This window comes from Anabas testudineus, chromosome 4, assembly GCF_900324465.2.
Source record: "Anabas testudineus chromosome 4, fAnaTes1.2, whole genome shotgun sequence".
Lineage (NCBI taxonomy): Eukaryota > Metazoa > Chordata > Actinopteri > Anabantiformes > Anabantidae > Anabas > Anabas testudineus.
The window spans coordinates 16,469,471-16,485,010 of NC_046613.1; the positions used below are offsets into that span (position 1 = coordinate 16,469,471).

The 15,540-nt window shown below is 39.3% G+C and overlaps 1 protein-coding gene across 5 annotated transcripts; it reads right to left on the reverse strand.

The window, feature by feature from the left end:
- Nucleotides 1-1,303: 1,303 nt before the first annotated feature.
- Nucleotides 1,304-15,309, reverse strand: si:zfos-943e10.1 (GRAM domain-containing protein 2B). 5 transcript variants are annotated; one of them, XM_026346014.1, is made up of 13 exons: nucleotides 15,131-15,309; nucleotides 6,778-6,951; nucleotides 5,951-6,014; nucleotides 5,646-5,718; nucleotides 5,452-5,555; nucleotides 5,251-5,349; nucleotides 4,997-5,068; nucleotides 4,568-4,636; nucleotides 4,312-4,408; nucleotides 3,893-3,982; nucleotides 3,684-3,783; nucleotides 3,264-3,371; nucleotides 1,304-2,741 (listed from the first exon to the last, which is right to left on the reverse strand). In XM_026346014.1, exons 1-13 carry the CDS (start codon nucleotides 15,220-15,222, stop codon nucleotides 2,723-2,725), a joined length of 1,161 nt encoding a protein of 386 aa, XP_026201799.1. In that variant the 5' UTR covers nucleotides 15,223-15,309; the 3' UTR covers nucleotides 1,304-2,722. The 5 variants fall into 5 exon arrangements, with proteins under 5 accessions (XP_026201799.1, XP_026201798.1, XP_026201800.1 ...); XM_026346013.1 differs by having other exon boundaries at nucleotides 6,778-6,954; XM_026346015.1 differs by lacking the exon at nucleotides 15,131-15,309 and adding an exon at nucleotides 9,902-10,160 and having other exon boundaries at nucleotides 6,778-6,954.
- Between the last annotated feature and the right edge of the window lie 231 nt (nucleotides 15,310-15,540).

Genomic DNA, 15,540 nt, shown 5'->3' on the forward strand with positions numbered 1-15,540 from the left:
GGTAGGGTCTGTGTGTAAGAGACTCTCCACTAGATGGTGCTCTTAAGCCACATCACTTCATTTTGCTTCCTGTTAGTTATGGACTAAAGTAAAACTTAACTTCCTAAACATTTTGCCTGTGTGGTGAAATCTGCTTAACCCTGTATTCACACCAAAATATGAGCACATTTGCACAAATGAGGCATGATGATAACACAATCCATGAATGCCATGCTCCTCAAGGGACACTGCCCTACCCACTTCAGATGACATGGATTAGATGCGTTTAGTCAATCAGAAGCTACCACTTTAACCTTCCTCCACTCCACCCTCAACAGAGATAGTACATTCCAGTTGATGATTACTTGGATCAGGTGTATTCAGTAAATCAGTAGTAAACAAGGACAGGACAGCTGGTCCCCGAAGAGCCTGGGTTCCCAACCCCTGGTTTGAAGAATGGTTGGTGAATGTTTTCCCCACTATCAGAATTTAATCACGTTCATTTTCCGTTCATCTGGACTCTTGTTTAGAACCAGTAAAGAGCAAATAACACAGAACTTTATTTACTTCGCAACCTTTGATTTATTTTATACAATAGCAAAGCCATCTCACAGAGACTACTCTGAATTACACAGAATGCAAATAAATATATAGGAACATAGCAGAATTAAGGATTTTAACGACCAATACAAAATTATTTACAACACTTTGAATAGTGCAAAGCAACACATATACTGCCCTCATCATTGAAATTCTTGCACTGAGCCCATTGGAGGACAGTGGATGTGTGCTGCCCCTTGGTGGGGGGTTATATGAACTGACAGTACTGGTTTATGGCATGTTGACAGACACGTTACCATTATGAATGTTACTAATGAAGGAGGATGTAGCAAAAGTAAAACCAGTCACTACACCTTGTAAAGAACACATTCCATAACAAAGGTGATAGTTAATCATTGAAATGTGAATATGCACTGATGGGTTAATTTAAAAGGGTTGTAAGAGGAAAACAAAGACAGAGAAATCGAAAGCATTTTGAGAAGTCAATTAGTAAAGTGAATGTCAATGGAAAGAGGTGCTCCTTTTAAAAATGGCCATTTGAGGAACCACCAAAGCCAAATGTACAGAATGTGGACATCATCATGAGCACTGTAATTTAAAGGAAAAGGTGAGAACCTAAAACCATGTGGAAGGTTGAGCCCACCACCCCTGAGTGAAAACAATTTTAAAAAGGTCTTAGCACCGTCAGATACCACAGAATGCCAGCTTTGCCATTTCATCTCAATCCAATAATGGTGTCATGGATTGCAACAGTCACAACACATTTTTTTTTTTTTTTTTTAAAGTGCGCTCGCTCGCATGAGCTATTCCTCTCAGTCATCGTTCTTTTTTTTTATCTTAAGAAATCGTCTCCCCTTCAAACATCAAGCTTCGTTTAAAAACAGCACACAAAGATAAATTACATTTTGCCATGCATAATAATTTGTTGCATATAGAAATTTCTTTTTGGGACCACTTGTCTTGCTGTTGAAAACTTGGACCTTACAGCAAGCAAAGTTGTAAAATTCTCCTCTTTGGGTGACAACAGTGAGAATGCATATACAGTATCAGTCAAGTGTCAATGTTGCAGACACATGCATGAACAGTAGAATTACATTATCTGTGCTACTTTAAATAACCTGAATAAGCTAGAAACGCCACTAGGTCTTCAAGAGTCCTGTCAAAGAGAGATTTGTACTTTAACACAATGTGGTCATTTTTCCTGGTAGACAGAACATCAGACATCTGAACCAGACAGAGCAGTCCAGTTATAGAAAAGCCGTACACAAAAACATAGACACCTTTCAAATAATCTCCTCATTTCCTACTGTACTAAAGATTTGTGCATTGATAATGCTTTCATCCAGCTGAGACTGGAGGGAAAATAACCTCTGAGCATTGATCATTAAACAGGTTTAAATCATGCCAAAGACGAGGAAAGTAATACTGCAATCATTGCTGATTGGAGAAAGAGAGAAAGTATAAGACCGTCAGGAGTGTATCAAGCCTCCGTGGGCTGATCTAAATTTGACATTTGAGCCATCATCATGTCAACTCACAGCTGATCAGAAACATAAGAATCATTCAAAAAAAAAAAAAAAAAAAGTACCCAAAAGGACTGAATTCAAACAGAGACTGATTTGTGTATACTGGGTATGGAAGAGATGGAGAAGTCTGTTAAAAGTCTCCTCTCTGGGCACTCATGCAAAAGATGTGCTAGCACTACATCTCCAGTGTTGAGGTGCAATGATAAGCAGACAGGAGGCTAACGGTGATTGGTATAGCCCTATGCATGCTCAAGGAGAATGAACATATGAAGAACAATGGATAACAGAAGTTCAGATGTGTTTGTCAGGAAAGTGCCTGTAAACTTGGCTAGCGTGGCACCTTGCTAAGTTAGAGCCGTTTGGCTTTGGTTTTAACGTCAGACATGCTGCAACCAGGCAGTGTGCATGTGTCTTTTGGCTCGGCATAACCAAGTCGTGGCATGTTCTGTTGTTTACTGCACTGGGATGAAGTTTAGCCCTTCAAGTTTAGCCCGTTGTCTCTGAAATTGCACAGGTTGGCTACTCTTCCTTGAGCCAACAGCACTAGCCATGTTGGGAGCACAAAGTACATTAGTTCTCCCGCTGGGTACTGCTGGGATGAGGCAAAATAATCCTCCAATCATAAGTCAACCAATCTCTCCTTCAGTTGCCGAGTGTTATGTGTCTTGGTGGTACCTATGAAAAAGACAAAAGAGAAGATGTTAGAGCAGCAAATTAAATACACACCTAACTATACTCAAGTATTTAATGACTTGGAAGTGAGGCTACACCTATTACAGGAACTCACTTTCCGTTTCCTTGACAGAGAACAAAACCAATTACGCAACAGAGTAAACAGCAGATTTTAAAAAAGGTATAATCAATGTAGGTGCCCATTAGGCAACTATAGTTCGCAAATATGCTTATCTCTAATGTATACCTGCAACATTCCCATGAAGAAAAAAAAAAAAAAAAAAAAAAAAAACTCTGAAGCTCCATTAAGCTGAACAGCTTTTGTGCATCTTGTTCCCTATAGTGTGTGGAATCTTTGACTGCGTCTGCCCTGGGAAAGTCAGGTTTCACCAATCCCCTACTCCGATTACGGAAACCAGGCTTCCAGTTTGCATCACATTAAATCAGCTTTGTTGAGAAACCCAGCCAGTTTTTATGCAATATCATATTCAGAGAAAGAAGTGGATGAAATAAACATCATCTTACCCGCTCTGTAAAGTAAACTCAGGCAGTGCCCCTAGTGATGTCAGCTGTTCCTCCAGGGCCACAATACGCAAACCAATGTAGCCCGAAGACAGCAGCAACAGCACAACCCTGTATCAAAAGAGGAAAAAGACATCACATTTAATGCTTTTCCTGGTATATCAGTGTAATATGTTGGTGGTTCACAAAATATTACAGTTCTTATGTTAGAGAGAAACTGGTTTGCAAACTAGCTTTCTTTTGGATTTGGATCCCATTACACAACAAACTACCAAGACAGGTTTTTCAAATACCTCAACTATTTCCTTCAAGACGTGTGACTTAGACAGTGAAAAGCACATTTAGAAGATAAGGTATGAGATTATAAGAGAAAAGAAGGCAGATAGAAGAAAACAGACATGACATGAGGAAGCAGTTACTCACAAAATCAAGTAAATGAAGAGCAGAGTGTTCAGGGTGCTGGCCTCTCTCTGAACCAGCAGGGACTTGGCCTTTTCTGTCACATTTGAAACCCACGATCCACCTGTATCAGAAAAAAGAAATGCTAACATATTAATATAAATTGTGTAACTATTTACAGTAATGTATTGTACTTGTGCAGAGAATTGCAGAGAATTGTGCATGCGTCTTACCCGACAGAGACAGGTCGTCTGAAGATGAACTATCACTCTGCTGCATGTGCAAGCTCCTTGAAGTGGAGTTGTTTCTATCAGGCACTTCCTCTATAGAAGGAAGAGATTGGGAAAAGACAGAGCCTGTTATCAAACCTTGAACTTTTCATGTCCCATGTTTAAAACAGAAATAACAGACAATGTCAGCAAAACACACTACCACCAGTTGTTTTTGTCCACCTACAAACAACTGCTATCCATTCAGGTTTAGTATTACATTCAATTTACATTAAACAATACATTAAAGCTTACTTTAAAATATTATACATTGGAATTTCTCTGTCATACATGAATATGACCATTCCAGCAGATGGTACATTGCTCTATTAACTTTTTCCTGCCAAGCATGTAAGCACAATGTAAAGGATTAAGAATCTTACCTCTTTGTGGTCTATGAAGAAGCTGGTCCTGTAAAGACTGAGACTCGGAGCCATCAAACAGGTCCAAGCTGTCGTCCAGACTGGACTGGCTGGAGTTCTGTTGTGATAACAACAAATTAATGTCATCAACAAACCTTAAACACGAGTTGCTTAGTCAAGTCAGACATTCATTTTCATAGGCATTCATAGGCAATATTATTATTTTAATTTAAAAAATGTTAGTTTATATTTTCAAAACAGAGATATGGTCTCTTACCACAAGTTTGCTCTTCTCAAAGCTGTGCTCAGTGGATGAGAAGAGAGGGCTACTGTTTGTGCTGCCATTCTGTAACGAAAATATTTTGATCCAAAATTATAATGTGACCATGCTTATGTTGCCTATAGATTTCAGATATACAACAGGGTTGCTTCCAAATCTCATTTACTAAGTTGCATTTTCACACTTCTTCCCTGTATTTGAGATTTCTAATAGGAAAATGTCCTCAGTGTAGCAACCCTTTCACAACCCAGCCAAGAACTTGAAACAATGTACTTTTGTTTTTTTGTAATTCTAAACAGTTGTATCAACACGAATCACTGAATATAATGTGTGAATTACTGTTTCTCTTACTGTGGTAACACATTTTGGTCAACTGCAGAACTTTTACATCTTTGAGTAGTGTAACATTAGAACTGAACCACTCACCTCTAGCTGAGGACACACGGACCGCAGCAGCTGGTAGCACGATTCTCTGTTCCGCAGCGAAACAAACAGGTACTGAGTAAAAAAGAGGCAGGAGTATTAGCCATGTGCCCTACTAGAAAACCAGGAAATACACCGAGTTACTGTTGATTACATCTAAAGTGGAGTAGTCATTTGACTTTAAACGCATCTAGTTACTGTATGGTCTTAGAGAGAGTCAATTAAAGGCTGTCTAAGAGTGGAGGTCAGAGACTGACCTTTTCTCCTTCTGTGGTGCGGATTGACAAGGCATTGGGCACCAGCAAAGCTGTGTTCTGCTTCTTTACTCTGTGGATACAGGAAACTGGAATCACTACCTGTAAAAGAACACAGACACAGAGAGGGTCAGTCTTAGAAATGAGTCAAATCAATTATTTTGACCAAACAGAACAAGGACCAAAAGCAGAGCTGCTGACTACCTTAGTGTCCTTGAGTAGAACTGAGGAGAAAAAACAGGCATGAGTGTCTGTGATGTACAGCCGACCATGGTAGGGCACTTCCTTCTGCAGGGCACAGATGTATGCTAGGAGAGGAGGAGGGCACAACCGCTTAGTTTTATACGGTTTATTCATAAATCATGAGATTCTGTTTCATTTTTTTATAGTTTACCTACCATGTATCAAGTCTTCACTTTCAGGAATGTCTGGAAACAATCTGTGGAAAGTCTTGTTGTGCTTCATGAAACTCTAAAAATAAATATATATATATAAATTACAATCTGCATACTTCAATGGTGAACAAATAATGAGTTGCCTCAACTCAAGAGTAGCTTTCATCAAATGCACTAGTTTAGAACACACATACACCTCAATGTTGTGGCGTATTTAATGGTCTGTGCTCCAACCTGACAAATACAATCATGCATTTCTCCAAATGGATGACTGTATTATATTGAAAGGAACGTTATCTTGGACTTACACTTTGTGTGCCTGTTCGTTCCACCTTCTCAAAGCCTCCATTTTCATCATCAAATGTCTGTGACCTGCAGAGACAACAGCAAATCCATCACTTTAAAAAAGGTCTGGTGGTTTCAGCAGGACTGACCTAATATGAGAAGATACAGTTACATGGTCAAATTACACATTTGATTCTAGTAGGTGATGTTTTCATGAGGCAGGACTATATCAACACCTGAGTTTCTAAAGAAAACCACTATAGATTGGCTAGAGCTTCAATAATGTGTAAACACAGTTTAGAAGTCAGTGGTCTGTGGATGGAAACAGCTGGCCCATATATAAAATTACTTATACCTCAGGGTGTTTTTATTCATTTATTTTACACACAGGAGGTTAAATATGTGATTAACATATTCTGAGCGTCGCTGAGTAAAGCAACTTTCACAAAGAAAGAGACACCAGCAAATATCACAAATCCATCTCAAACATTTGGATCATGTGAGAAGACTGCATGTTTACAACAGCTATGCAGTCATGTGTGTTTGTCATGACTGAACAGCTGAGACTTGGCTCAAGTAGGTCTTGTGATACGTGTCTAGAACAGCTTAGAGTCTCAACTACATTAAATTACTGATATATATAGATATATATAATTTATATTTATTTATTTATTTATTATTTAAGAGCTACAAGATTAATTTCTTACAATAACCCCAAAAAAACCAAACAAAAAGAAAACACGTCTACAGAGGCGTGGTTCATATTTCTCAACTTTTCAGAAACTATTTGTTTGTCAAATATATTATTTAAATAAAATTTAAAACACTAGGAATCCATCCGGCTACCTACCTGATGGCTACTTGTCTGTTGAGGGTCTTGTGCTGTTGCTGGATCTCGAGCTGGGCTGCCTCCAGGCTCAAGGCTTTCCTGGTCTCCAATTTTTTGATGCTACCATTGCTTAAGCTGCTCCTGCTTTTCTTCACTTTTGCTGGCAATCCAACACCACTACTCTCTACTGGGTAGCTGCTGAATACAAAAACACACACAGAGCACAAATTTAGCAACATGTAGCATTTTTATTTACAAAGAATTAAGGTTCTGCGATGATTACAATCAGGATCTGCAGCTGTAACATCATCTTTATGATGTGCTGGGAACAGTTACCCTTTTCCAAATCAAAAGTTTTATTGATCTATGTTCCTTCAGCACTGGCTGTAAATGTTCAAATACACATCCCAGCGCTTTACAAGCTCATCACCATAGGCTCATGCCCTAAAAACCACCAAGCATTTGCAAATATGCAATTTCAATAAAGCATAAAAAAATATCTTGTAAAAGTTACAGATTTACTACAGTCTACGTGCTCTTTAAATGCCATGGCACGTCCTTGACCAATGAACAAACAAGCCACAAATTCATTAAAAGACTAGACAAGAAAAGTCTCCTGAATTCTAATGCAAAAAACTAAACCTGTAGAATTAGTTGAAAATGACGGTTCACGACAAATGTGAAACCACAATAAGTATGAGTAAGACTGCCCCTGGTAAAAACACAAGTTAAATTTAACAAAACTACTGAAATCAACAACAAAGTCCACCTTACCTGGTTAATTTCAATCGCTTTGATGAACGAAAGCTCATATACCTACTGACAGTAGGCATTTCCTTCTCTTTTAGACAGAAAAAAACCCCCTCAAATTCTCAACTCACTGAGCTGAAAAGTTAAAATAAAAACATGATACGCCAGCCAAATTATTTTTAAAAGTCCTCCTTATGTTGTAAAGGTCCAAGATGAGTTTTTGTATTAGTTATGTTACAGTCTTTAACCACATCCCGCGTGAAAAAAAAAACTTGCCATTTGAATGTGCTCATTTAAGAGGAAGCCACTGTGTGTTGAGAATGGTGTGATCCTCCGTACTGGTGACGTCAAACTGAACCACTCCCCCGACAGAGTCAAACAAGCATGAAAGAAACCAGCATACACACAGTCTCTCAATCTCTCCCTCTCAGACACAGAGTCAGTGAAGCGCAATACAAGCACTGGCATGTTTAAGAAAACAAAAGCCATTCCATGCAATCTTCCACAGACAAAGTTTAACCAATATCAAAATCATTTCTTGTTGGGCTTTTTTCCAGTTAAGCACAGGATGACCAGATTTATAGAATTAGAATAGTTGTGAGGTGCTCAGACTGGCCCATCTAACTCCACCTGGGAGTGGTGCTGCTGCATTGTCCATGTCTCCATTCAGGCGATATACAGTATATATAACCAAGAAAGGAACACAACAAAACCTTTTCTGAATTGTTTCATAGAGAACTCTGGTATGTTCAGTAACCCTTTTCTTATAATTGAATGATTTCTCTACCACATTACATGACTTTGAGGTAAACATCAGAGAGAAAAAGAAAACGATAAAATGCAGATTTACCTTGATGCCAACATTGTCATGAGACTTTAATAACTTTTATTTGTGACCAGAAAATTAAACCTATCAATGTAAAAAGAGCTTTAAGAACCACTCCAGAGGTTTTCCTGTTTGTACAGTGAAGTCTATTTACATTCTGAAGTGTCATAAGGACATAACCCTGTGTTTAAATGTAAAATTATTCACCATGTTATGTAAACTCCACTGTAGTTGGTTTACTGTAGCTGCAAGCTTGGTAGGCTGAATGTCCTCTTAATGTATGTCCTAACATATAAATTCTTGTAAATTACAAAAGTAAGCCACTGTCATTGGTGACTAAGACAGCACTCCATAAGAACAATGTCATAATAGTAGCCAGACTATTGACCATGTGTTTGCATGATCATGTTTGCTCACCAAACAGCACCCAAATTGTGTCAATTGTTAGAATTACTCAACAACTTCCTCTTTTTACTCAGGACTAACAGTAACCATGAACAAGGTCATGTTGAAGCTGCTTCCTATAAACCTTCAGAAGACACTTGAGTATATGATGTGCTCTAAAATATCATAAAAATATGTTTAATATATTTAAAGCTCAAAGCAGGGGTTTTCTACAGACACTGAGAAGCTTAGACAATTAAATTTACCATCATTAACATCTTGTCTCTGCAGTTTATATCAATAGACATACAACAGCCAATAAACCATCTAATTGTGATGTGTTATATTTCTTTTAGAGAATGCACAAAATACTGCTCTTGCTGACATTGCACTGTAAAGAAACACTGCAGAAAAGTGAGATCAAAGCAGTATTGGGAAAACAAAATTCTGAAATTACCTTTGTACTGCATAAAAGCCGCAATTGCCAATACACTTACATTTGCAAAGCAGGAGGCAGCTACCTGAGATGGGTGTGCAAAGTCCAGACAAAGGCCTTGACCTCCGACTTACTTCCTTGTTACTTGTGAAGCATTATATTAAACCATGCATGACAAAAGTCAATTTCTGGCCTAGTTTTACCACCATGACGTTTCAAAACAATCATTAGGTGTATCAAATTCTGTCCAGCAGCAGAATAAACTTGACAAATATGAGGTTACAGGGGTGTCATTATCTGGACTCACTCCAGAGTAGGTTGTCTCACTAGGTGAGGGGGACTAAGGAAAAACTGCATTGTCACTTGATAACTATAACAATGAAGCAGATGTTACTCAGAAACAAGTTAAGTGATCCATTTCTGTATCTGACCAGACAAATCCCTCCTCAAATCAACTCAATTGTCATTAGCTTACACACTGTATGTGGCCCCTGCTATGTTGGCTTGCTATTGTGGATTTACTGATAAAAAGATACAAGTCTGGCATCCACATCACAAGAAAACAAGAAACATGTTCCACAAACTTACTTAAATATTCTCTCCCACAAGTTGGAAAAATAGCAGGTTATAGTTTGAAAATGAGAGAAAACTTAACTAAAAGATTTGGCTTGATCACTCAGGATTAACAATCAGCCTCTGCCTTTTAAAAAAGTTTGAAAGGAGAAGCTATACATGTTTACTGGACTCACCTTTCCAAATCCTCACAGCAATGAGAATCAACCTCAGCATCTTGTTTCAATAATTTCTCCATGACCAAACAAATTTTCAATTCTCGTCTTCCAAAGCTTGTTGTCACCACTGGTTGAAACAGCCAAATGACGTTCCTTTTGCACTTAGAACCTGAGCACAGATGGCCAAATCAAAAGGGTGTAAAGGTCTGTTTTACAGCAACATGAAGACAATGTCAGAGACAGAAATACACAGCAGGAAAGAGAATGAGAAAGAGCAGCATAACACAAGCATACAACAAAAGAGTAGTTTGCTTTAAATACCAAAATGCCCTCTCAAGCTGTGTCCGCTTTAAGGCAGTCTGAGCCTGTGTTGTTGTGGAAACCATCAACAGTAGGAGGTATACTATGGAAATAGGGGGTGGGGGGCATTACCAGGTTATTCTCAGTTTAAAAGGCCTTACAATGACATTCAATAGCTTGTTCTGAATAACAATAGGGAAATGGCTTTAAAAGCAATGCACATGACAATGGTTAGTTGATGGGCTTTGTGGGGGACATAAATGGGGCCATTACACACACATACAATGCTATGTGTTTAACTGAAGGCAAAAAAAGCAGAAAAGCTCAGAACATAATTACAAAACAGTATAGATGAATGTAGAGTACTGTAAGTGAAGCAAATCCCTGTTTCATTGATACATGTCAACTAAGAACCACTATAGGCTGTTTCTATACCTATAACCTCACTGTTGAGTCAACTCAACCAAACAAAGCTGCAGTATTCACATCATTCCTAATTTAGCCACCATATATGACTGATTACCTCTACTGCCAATATATGTGCAGATTCTTTATCTAGGTCTACCATCATCCATAATCTTCTGCCCATCGTCCTATCTGCCATTTTCTCCCATAAACCTCTCTGTGTTGAGCTACTGACCACTAGGGGTCTTTACATCCTGATGCATTTCCTGATATTTAATGATGAAACCTTTCCCCCCTTCCTGGAATGGATAACTAAATTAAATGTATCACTAAATATAATGCAAAGACTGTTTTGCATCATAATGCTGTCTACTGATATGTGGTATTTTTACCACTCACATTACGCAATACAGTCAACATGCATTGCGTGTCTACATGCTGTGAGCTTTTCTATGAGCAAGTGTTTGTCACTCCATTTTATCTACAGATAAGACTCACAATGCTTCTGAGGAGGTGCAAGGGCACTTATCACAACAGCTATATTCATCTTTGTCCCTTAAAGAGTACATGCATACTCAAAGTGTTCTTTCTAGCATGAGATTCAACACCTAGCTTCAGATAATTTAATCTAAGATTTTTTTTGTGTTATCAACAGAACTCTGTGTTTATTGTGAACTGTTTGTTGCAGAGTAGAAGGCTCACGCTGGGCAGCCAATGTTAAAATTTACAAAAACTAGCACTGACAGAGGTGGGGGTGATTTCTCTAGCACAGGACATTCGAGTTGGAGAAAGAACTCCTCAGGGTATAGAGTTATGATGCTTTTATTTGCTGTCCCAGGATGAGACATATGATCCCACGAGTCCTGCCACAGATGTCAGCCATACGTCACTGCCTGCAGTGCAACACCCTCAAGACAAGGTTGGACTATGAGCCTCATGTTCACATGTGAGGCGGACAAGTATTTAATTGGTGAATTATGAGAAAAGCTGAGAACCAGCAACAACAACACAGCGTGAGAGCACCATCTTCTGGAGAGCTGAAATTTTGTCATGAACTGCTGATTCTCCAACATCCAATCAAAAACTGTTGATTCCAAAGAAAGACAACAGATTGCTGCAGCTGTGCCTCACTGAGCCAAATGGGACAGTCAAGATTTTAAAGTCTAGTAACCTGACTTTAAAACCAGCCACATCATCACGTGGTAATCCAGTTTCAGCACCACAGAGAAATTATCAATTCATTTATCAAAATATATTAGTATCGAAATATATAACTGTAGAAATATATTAGTACGTTAAAGAATTGTGATGCACATGTACGTTTGATGGTTCAATAGAAGAGGAAAGTGAAACAGTGGTCATGAATATTTGAGAGTGAATAAGTGTGTCTGTGTTTTAGTTGGAAGTCACATGGCCCTGTTCACGCAGGATCTCCCTCCACTTCCCCAGTGCTAACTGAGCAAAAACACAGAGAGGGCCTTTCTTTCAAGGAACCTCAGAATACCAGGCATTTCACCTGACTTTGAAATTGCCGAAGGTAAAAGTAGGTCACCCAAAATACCAGTTGCCTTGAAAACATTTTGTGGCTTGATCAATATCTTAAAATTCTAATTTAAAAAATCTTGAAGAACATCAAGTACAGAGCAGGAAGGTAAACCCCTGTATCACGGAGGACAAAGTGTTCTAAATCTAAAGCTGCAAACCAGACATGTTCTCAAGAAACCAATGTTAGTCAACTATCAGTTTACAGATCAGTGTATATATATCTGTCACTTAAATTACTGAGTCATTAAGATTTTACAAGTCTGAAAAATGAGTTCTAGCATTTCACTGAGCTGAGAATGGTTTTACAAATCCACTACACTCTTGCTGTGAAAAAAAACGGGTGGTTAGCAAAAATAAAATGTAGTGCTGCATAAAGCCTTGTGTCTGAAATTAGACTGACCCGTGGAAACTACTTTGGGTGGAATTCACCAGGCTACTGTGACCAAAGGGTGAAACACCTAAGAAGAATACAGCATTTTCTCTAGGCTCTGTGAAAATGGCAGACTAGTGTCCAAACGAACCAGCCTGACCGACTGTGACCAGCTGCTCAAAATGCAACACTTAATGTAACGATAAAAAGACCTGCAGATGCAGTTTTCATCCTCCAACCTGAATTTCCCTCTATGCCTATAGCACATCTCTTAATTTAGACCTACATGATCTTCACTGGCCACAGCAGCAAGACGGCTATATCCTAGGAGCATCCTCCTGCAGCCAACAGGCCGCCTGCAAAGAAGCCCCACCCAGTCTATTCCAGGCTCCTTCATTTTAACAAGCATCGCAGCTACGCTACTCAAGCTGGGAAAATATATATTTCTCTGACTGTGAGCCATGCAAAGCAACTAAAAATTAACTTGCAAGCAAGTGGAAAATTCTTTTGCTACTTTCAACTACTTTGTTACATTTATTTAAGTTATTTTGCATTTTTTTGCTTACATTTAAGGGGAGTTATGTATATGAAGATGAAACACACAAGAGTAAAGTGGGGACAGATGACTTTGGCTGGCGATGCATTTATATACCCAGGCACTTGGCTCACTGAGGCCTGACACAGACAAAACACTACTATATATGTGTGTGTTGTTAGAAGTGAAGTCAGCCCACATACCATATGACAGCTATGCTGATAACCAGTAGGCCAAGGCTGATTAGCAATGCTCTTGTACTCCAGCAAAGGGCTATCTATGGGTAGGAAAGTGAAAGGCAAAGCTCAGAGGATGTGGAGAAATAACCACGAGATACAGGGAGCATTTATAACACCATGTACCACCTGTGGGCAACTCATTTGAGCTAAATATAGTATTTTCTGTGAAAACGTACACTTGTTCAGTGTCATGTGTGACAAATGTGTGGGTATGTTTTTTCCTTTGGGATTTTGGAGGTAGAGAGAGACACAGTATTATATTTATATGCATCTTGAAAAGATAATGCAAGTGAATGTGTTCAAGCACAAATGTGTCCCTGCAACAGGAACAACAAATAGTGATGCCAATCTGACCCACATACAGCAGGCCAGTGGATGAGGTCATGATTACTACACTGAAGGCCAGAGGGAGATTAAGAACCAACCAAATCTAGACTGGGCTCTCTCTTCTTTGCCGCTCTTCCTCTAGTAATGCCATTTATTTATGCTGCCAGGCTCCGGACAATAATAAAAAAAAAAAAAAACAACAATAAAAAAAAACAAACAAAACAAACAAACAAAAAAAAACACATAGCAGTATGCTTGTAGGGCAATGTGGACAAATGACAGTGTAATCAAGATCAATGAGAATGTAAACTAGTGATCAACTTAAAATTTAAAACATGTGAGTGTACACACACTTCACATGAAAAGCCTAACATATACTGTATTGATGAAAGCCAAAAGCCTTATTATACACTGCCCATCCAAAAAAAAAAAAAAAAAGAGTCACATACTAATATTTTGTTGGAGCACTGCGTCACAACATTTATTCTCGTCCAGAGTTGTACTCATTTTTGCCAAGATCTTCTATTGATGATGGGAGAGTCCACTGCGCAAAGTCTCTCCAGCACAAGATTCTCAATGGGGTTAAGGTCTAATCATCACACTGCCCCCACAAGCTTCTACTGTAGGCAATACGCATGATGGCTGCATCACTTCATCCGCCTCTCTTCTTAACCTGATGGGCCCATCACTCGAGAATAGGGGAAATCTGGACTCGGACCACATGACCTTTTTCCATTACACAGTTCTTAACCCAGTTTAAGTAGTTTCATCAATGTCCTTAGATGTTTTCCTTGCTTGATTCATGCCAATACTTTGACCCTTCTGAAGCAGATAAACATCTTTTCCACATCCACAGGGCGTGTCTTTTGTCATAGTTGTTTAAGAAATTATAAACTGAAAATGGCTGAAACGTAATCATCCATGCAGCAACTATCTAATGGGAGGCCCTTAACTATTTTCTTATAGTTAAGAGCCTTACTTTGCATTTTCACATTACCTCTGAACATATAAGCAGTGTCAGGTGCTTTGGTGTCGAACAGCTCAATTAGTGACTAAGCTAATGAGGTAATGTTAATTTTAAGCTTATGTTACAACACAGTTCTACAATAATGTATAGTCTAAGGTGGTAGCACTGTTACTTCCAGAAGCTCACAACAGCCAGTTCATTGTAGCAGAGGCCAAGATCTTGAGTACTCACTTTCATTGTCAGTGAATGTACTGTTACCTGTCTGTGTCACAGGTAGTTAGCTAAGGGAAATGCCAACATCCTCAGCCAGGCGAATAGCTAGCCTGCTAGCAACGTCTACCCACTCACTCAAAAGACTTCTCCTATTACATATACTTCATTTAAAAGCCATTTTAAAGATCACATTTTCAGTTTCCGCCTTGGGTAGAGCACTGACAAGAGATAAAACAACCCCATCGTGTCGGGAAGACGGCAAAGGAATGCTAACGGTTAGCATCCACCCTGTTGATGATGCTCACCGGCAGATAGCGGTTCAGCTAGCGACATTCATTCGGCTCACCTCTCCTTCATGAAATGCTTGAGCCTGACGATGGCCTTCTCGTCGATCTTCCGGAGAAAGGTTTTCAACCTCTCTCTCTTGTTTTCAAGCATTCTTCCCTCAGCCAGTGGTGGTCGGTTCGTGTAGAAACGACGCTCCACGCCAACCTCCGCCGCTCCTGTTTGGGCTTCTGCTTTTTTTTTTTTCCCTTCCTTACCCCCTGATTAGGATAATGAGCTTCAATCGGACCAAGTGAGCGGACCAATCAGCATCGCCGACGAGTTGGGTGAAATGGTCTTATCGGCCCGCTCCACCAATCACAACTGGGTAGTTGGCTTGGAGTCACCGCCCATGACCTTTTATGGCAGTGGGGCAGTCCCCCTTGTGGTCCACAAGGCAGGGCCTGGGACACGAACGTGCTGCTGTGGACC

Excerpts from the sequence above, each read along its gene's own strand:
- si:zfos-943e10.1 (XM_026346013.1), bottom strand. The coding sequence starts at position 15,222 with ATGCTTGAAAACAAGAGAGAGAGGTTGAAAACCTTTCTCCGGAAGATC. Across the intron at positions 5,069-5,250 it reads GCACCACAGAAGGAGAAAAG|TACCTGTTTGTTTCGCTGCG; the intron begins GTCAGTCTCTGA and ends TTTTTTACTCAG. Across the intron at positions 4,637-4,996 it reads CCGTGTGTCCTCAGCTAGAG|AATGGCAGCACAAACAGTAG; the intron begins GTGAGTGGTTCA and ends TTTTCGTTACAG.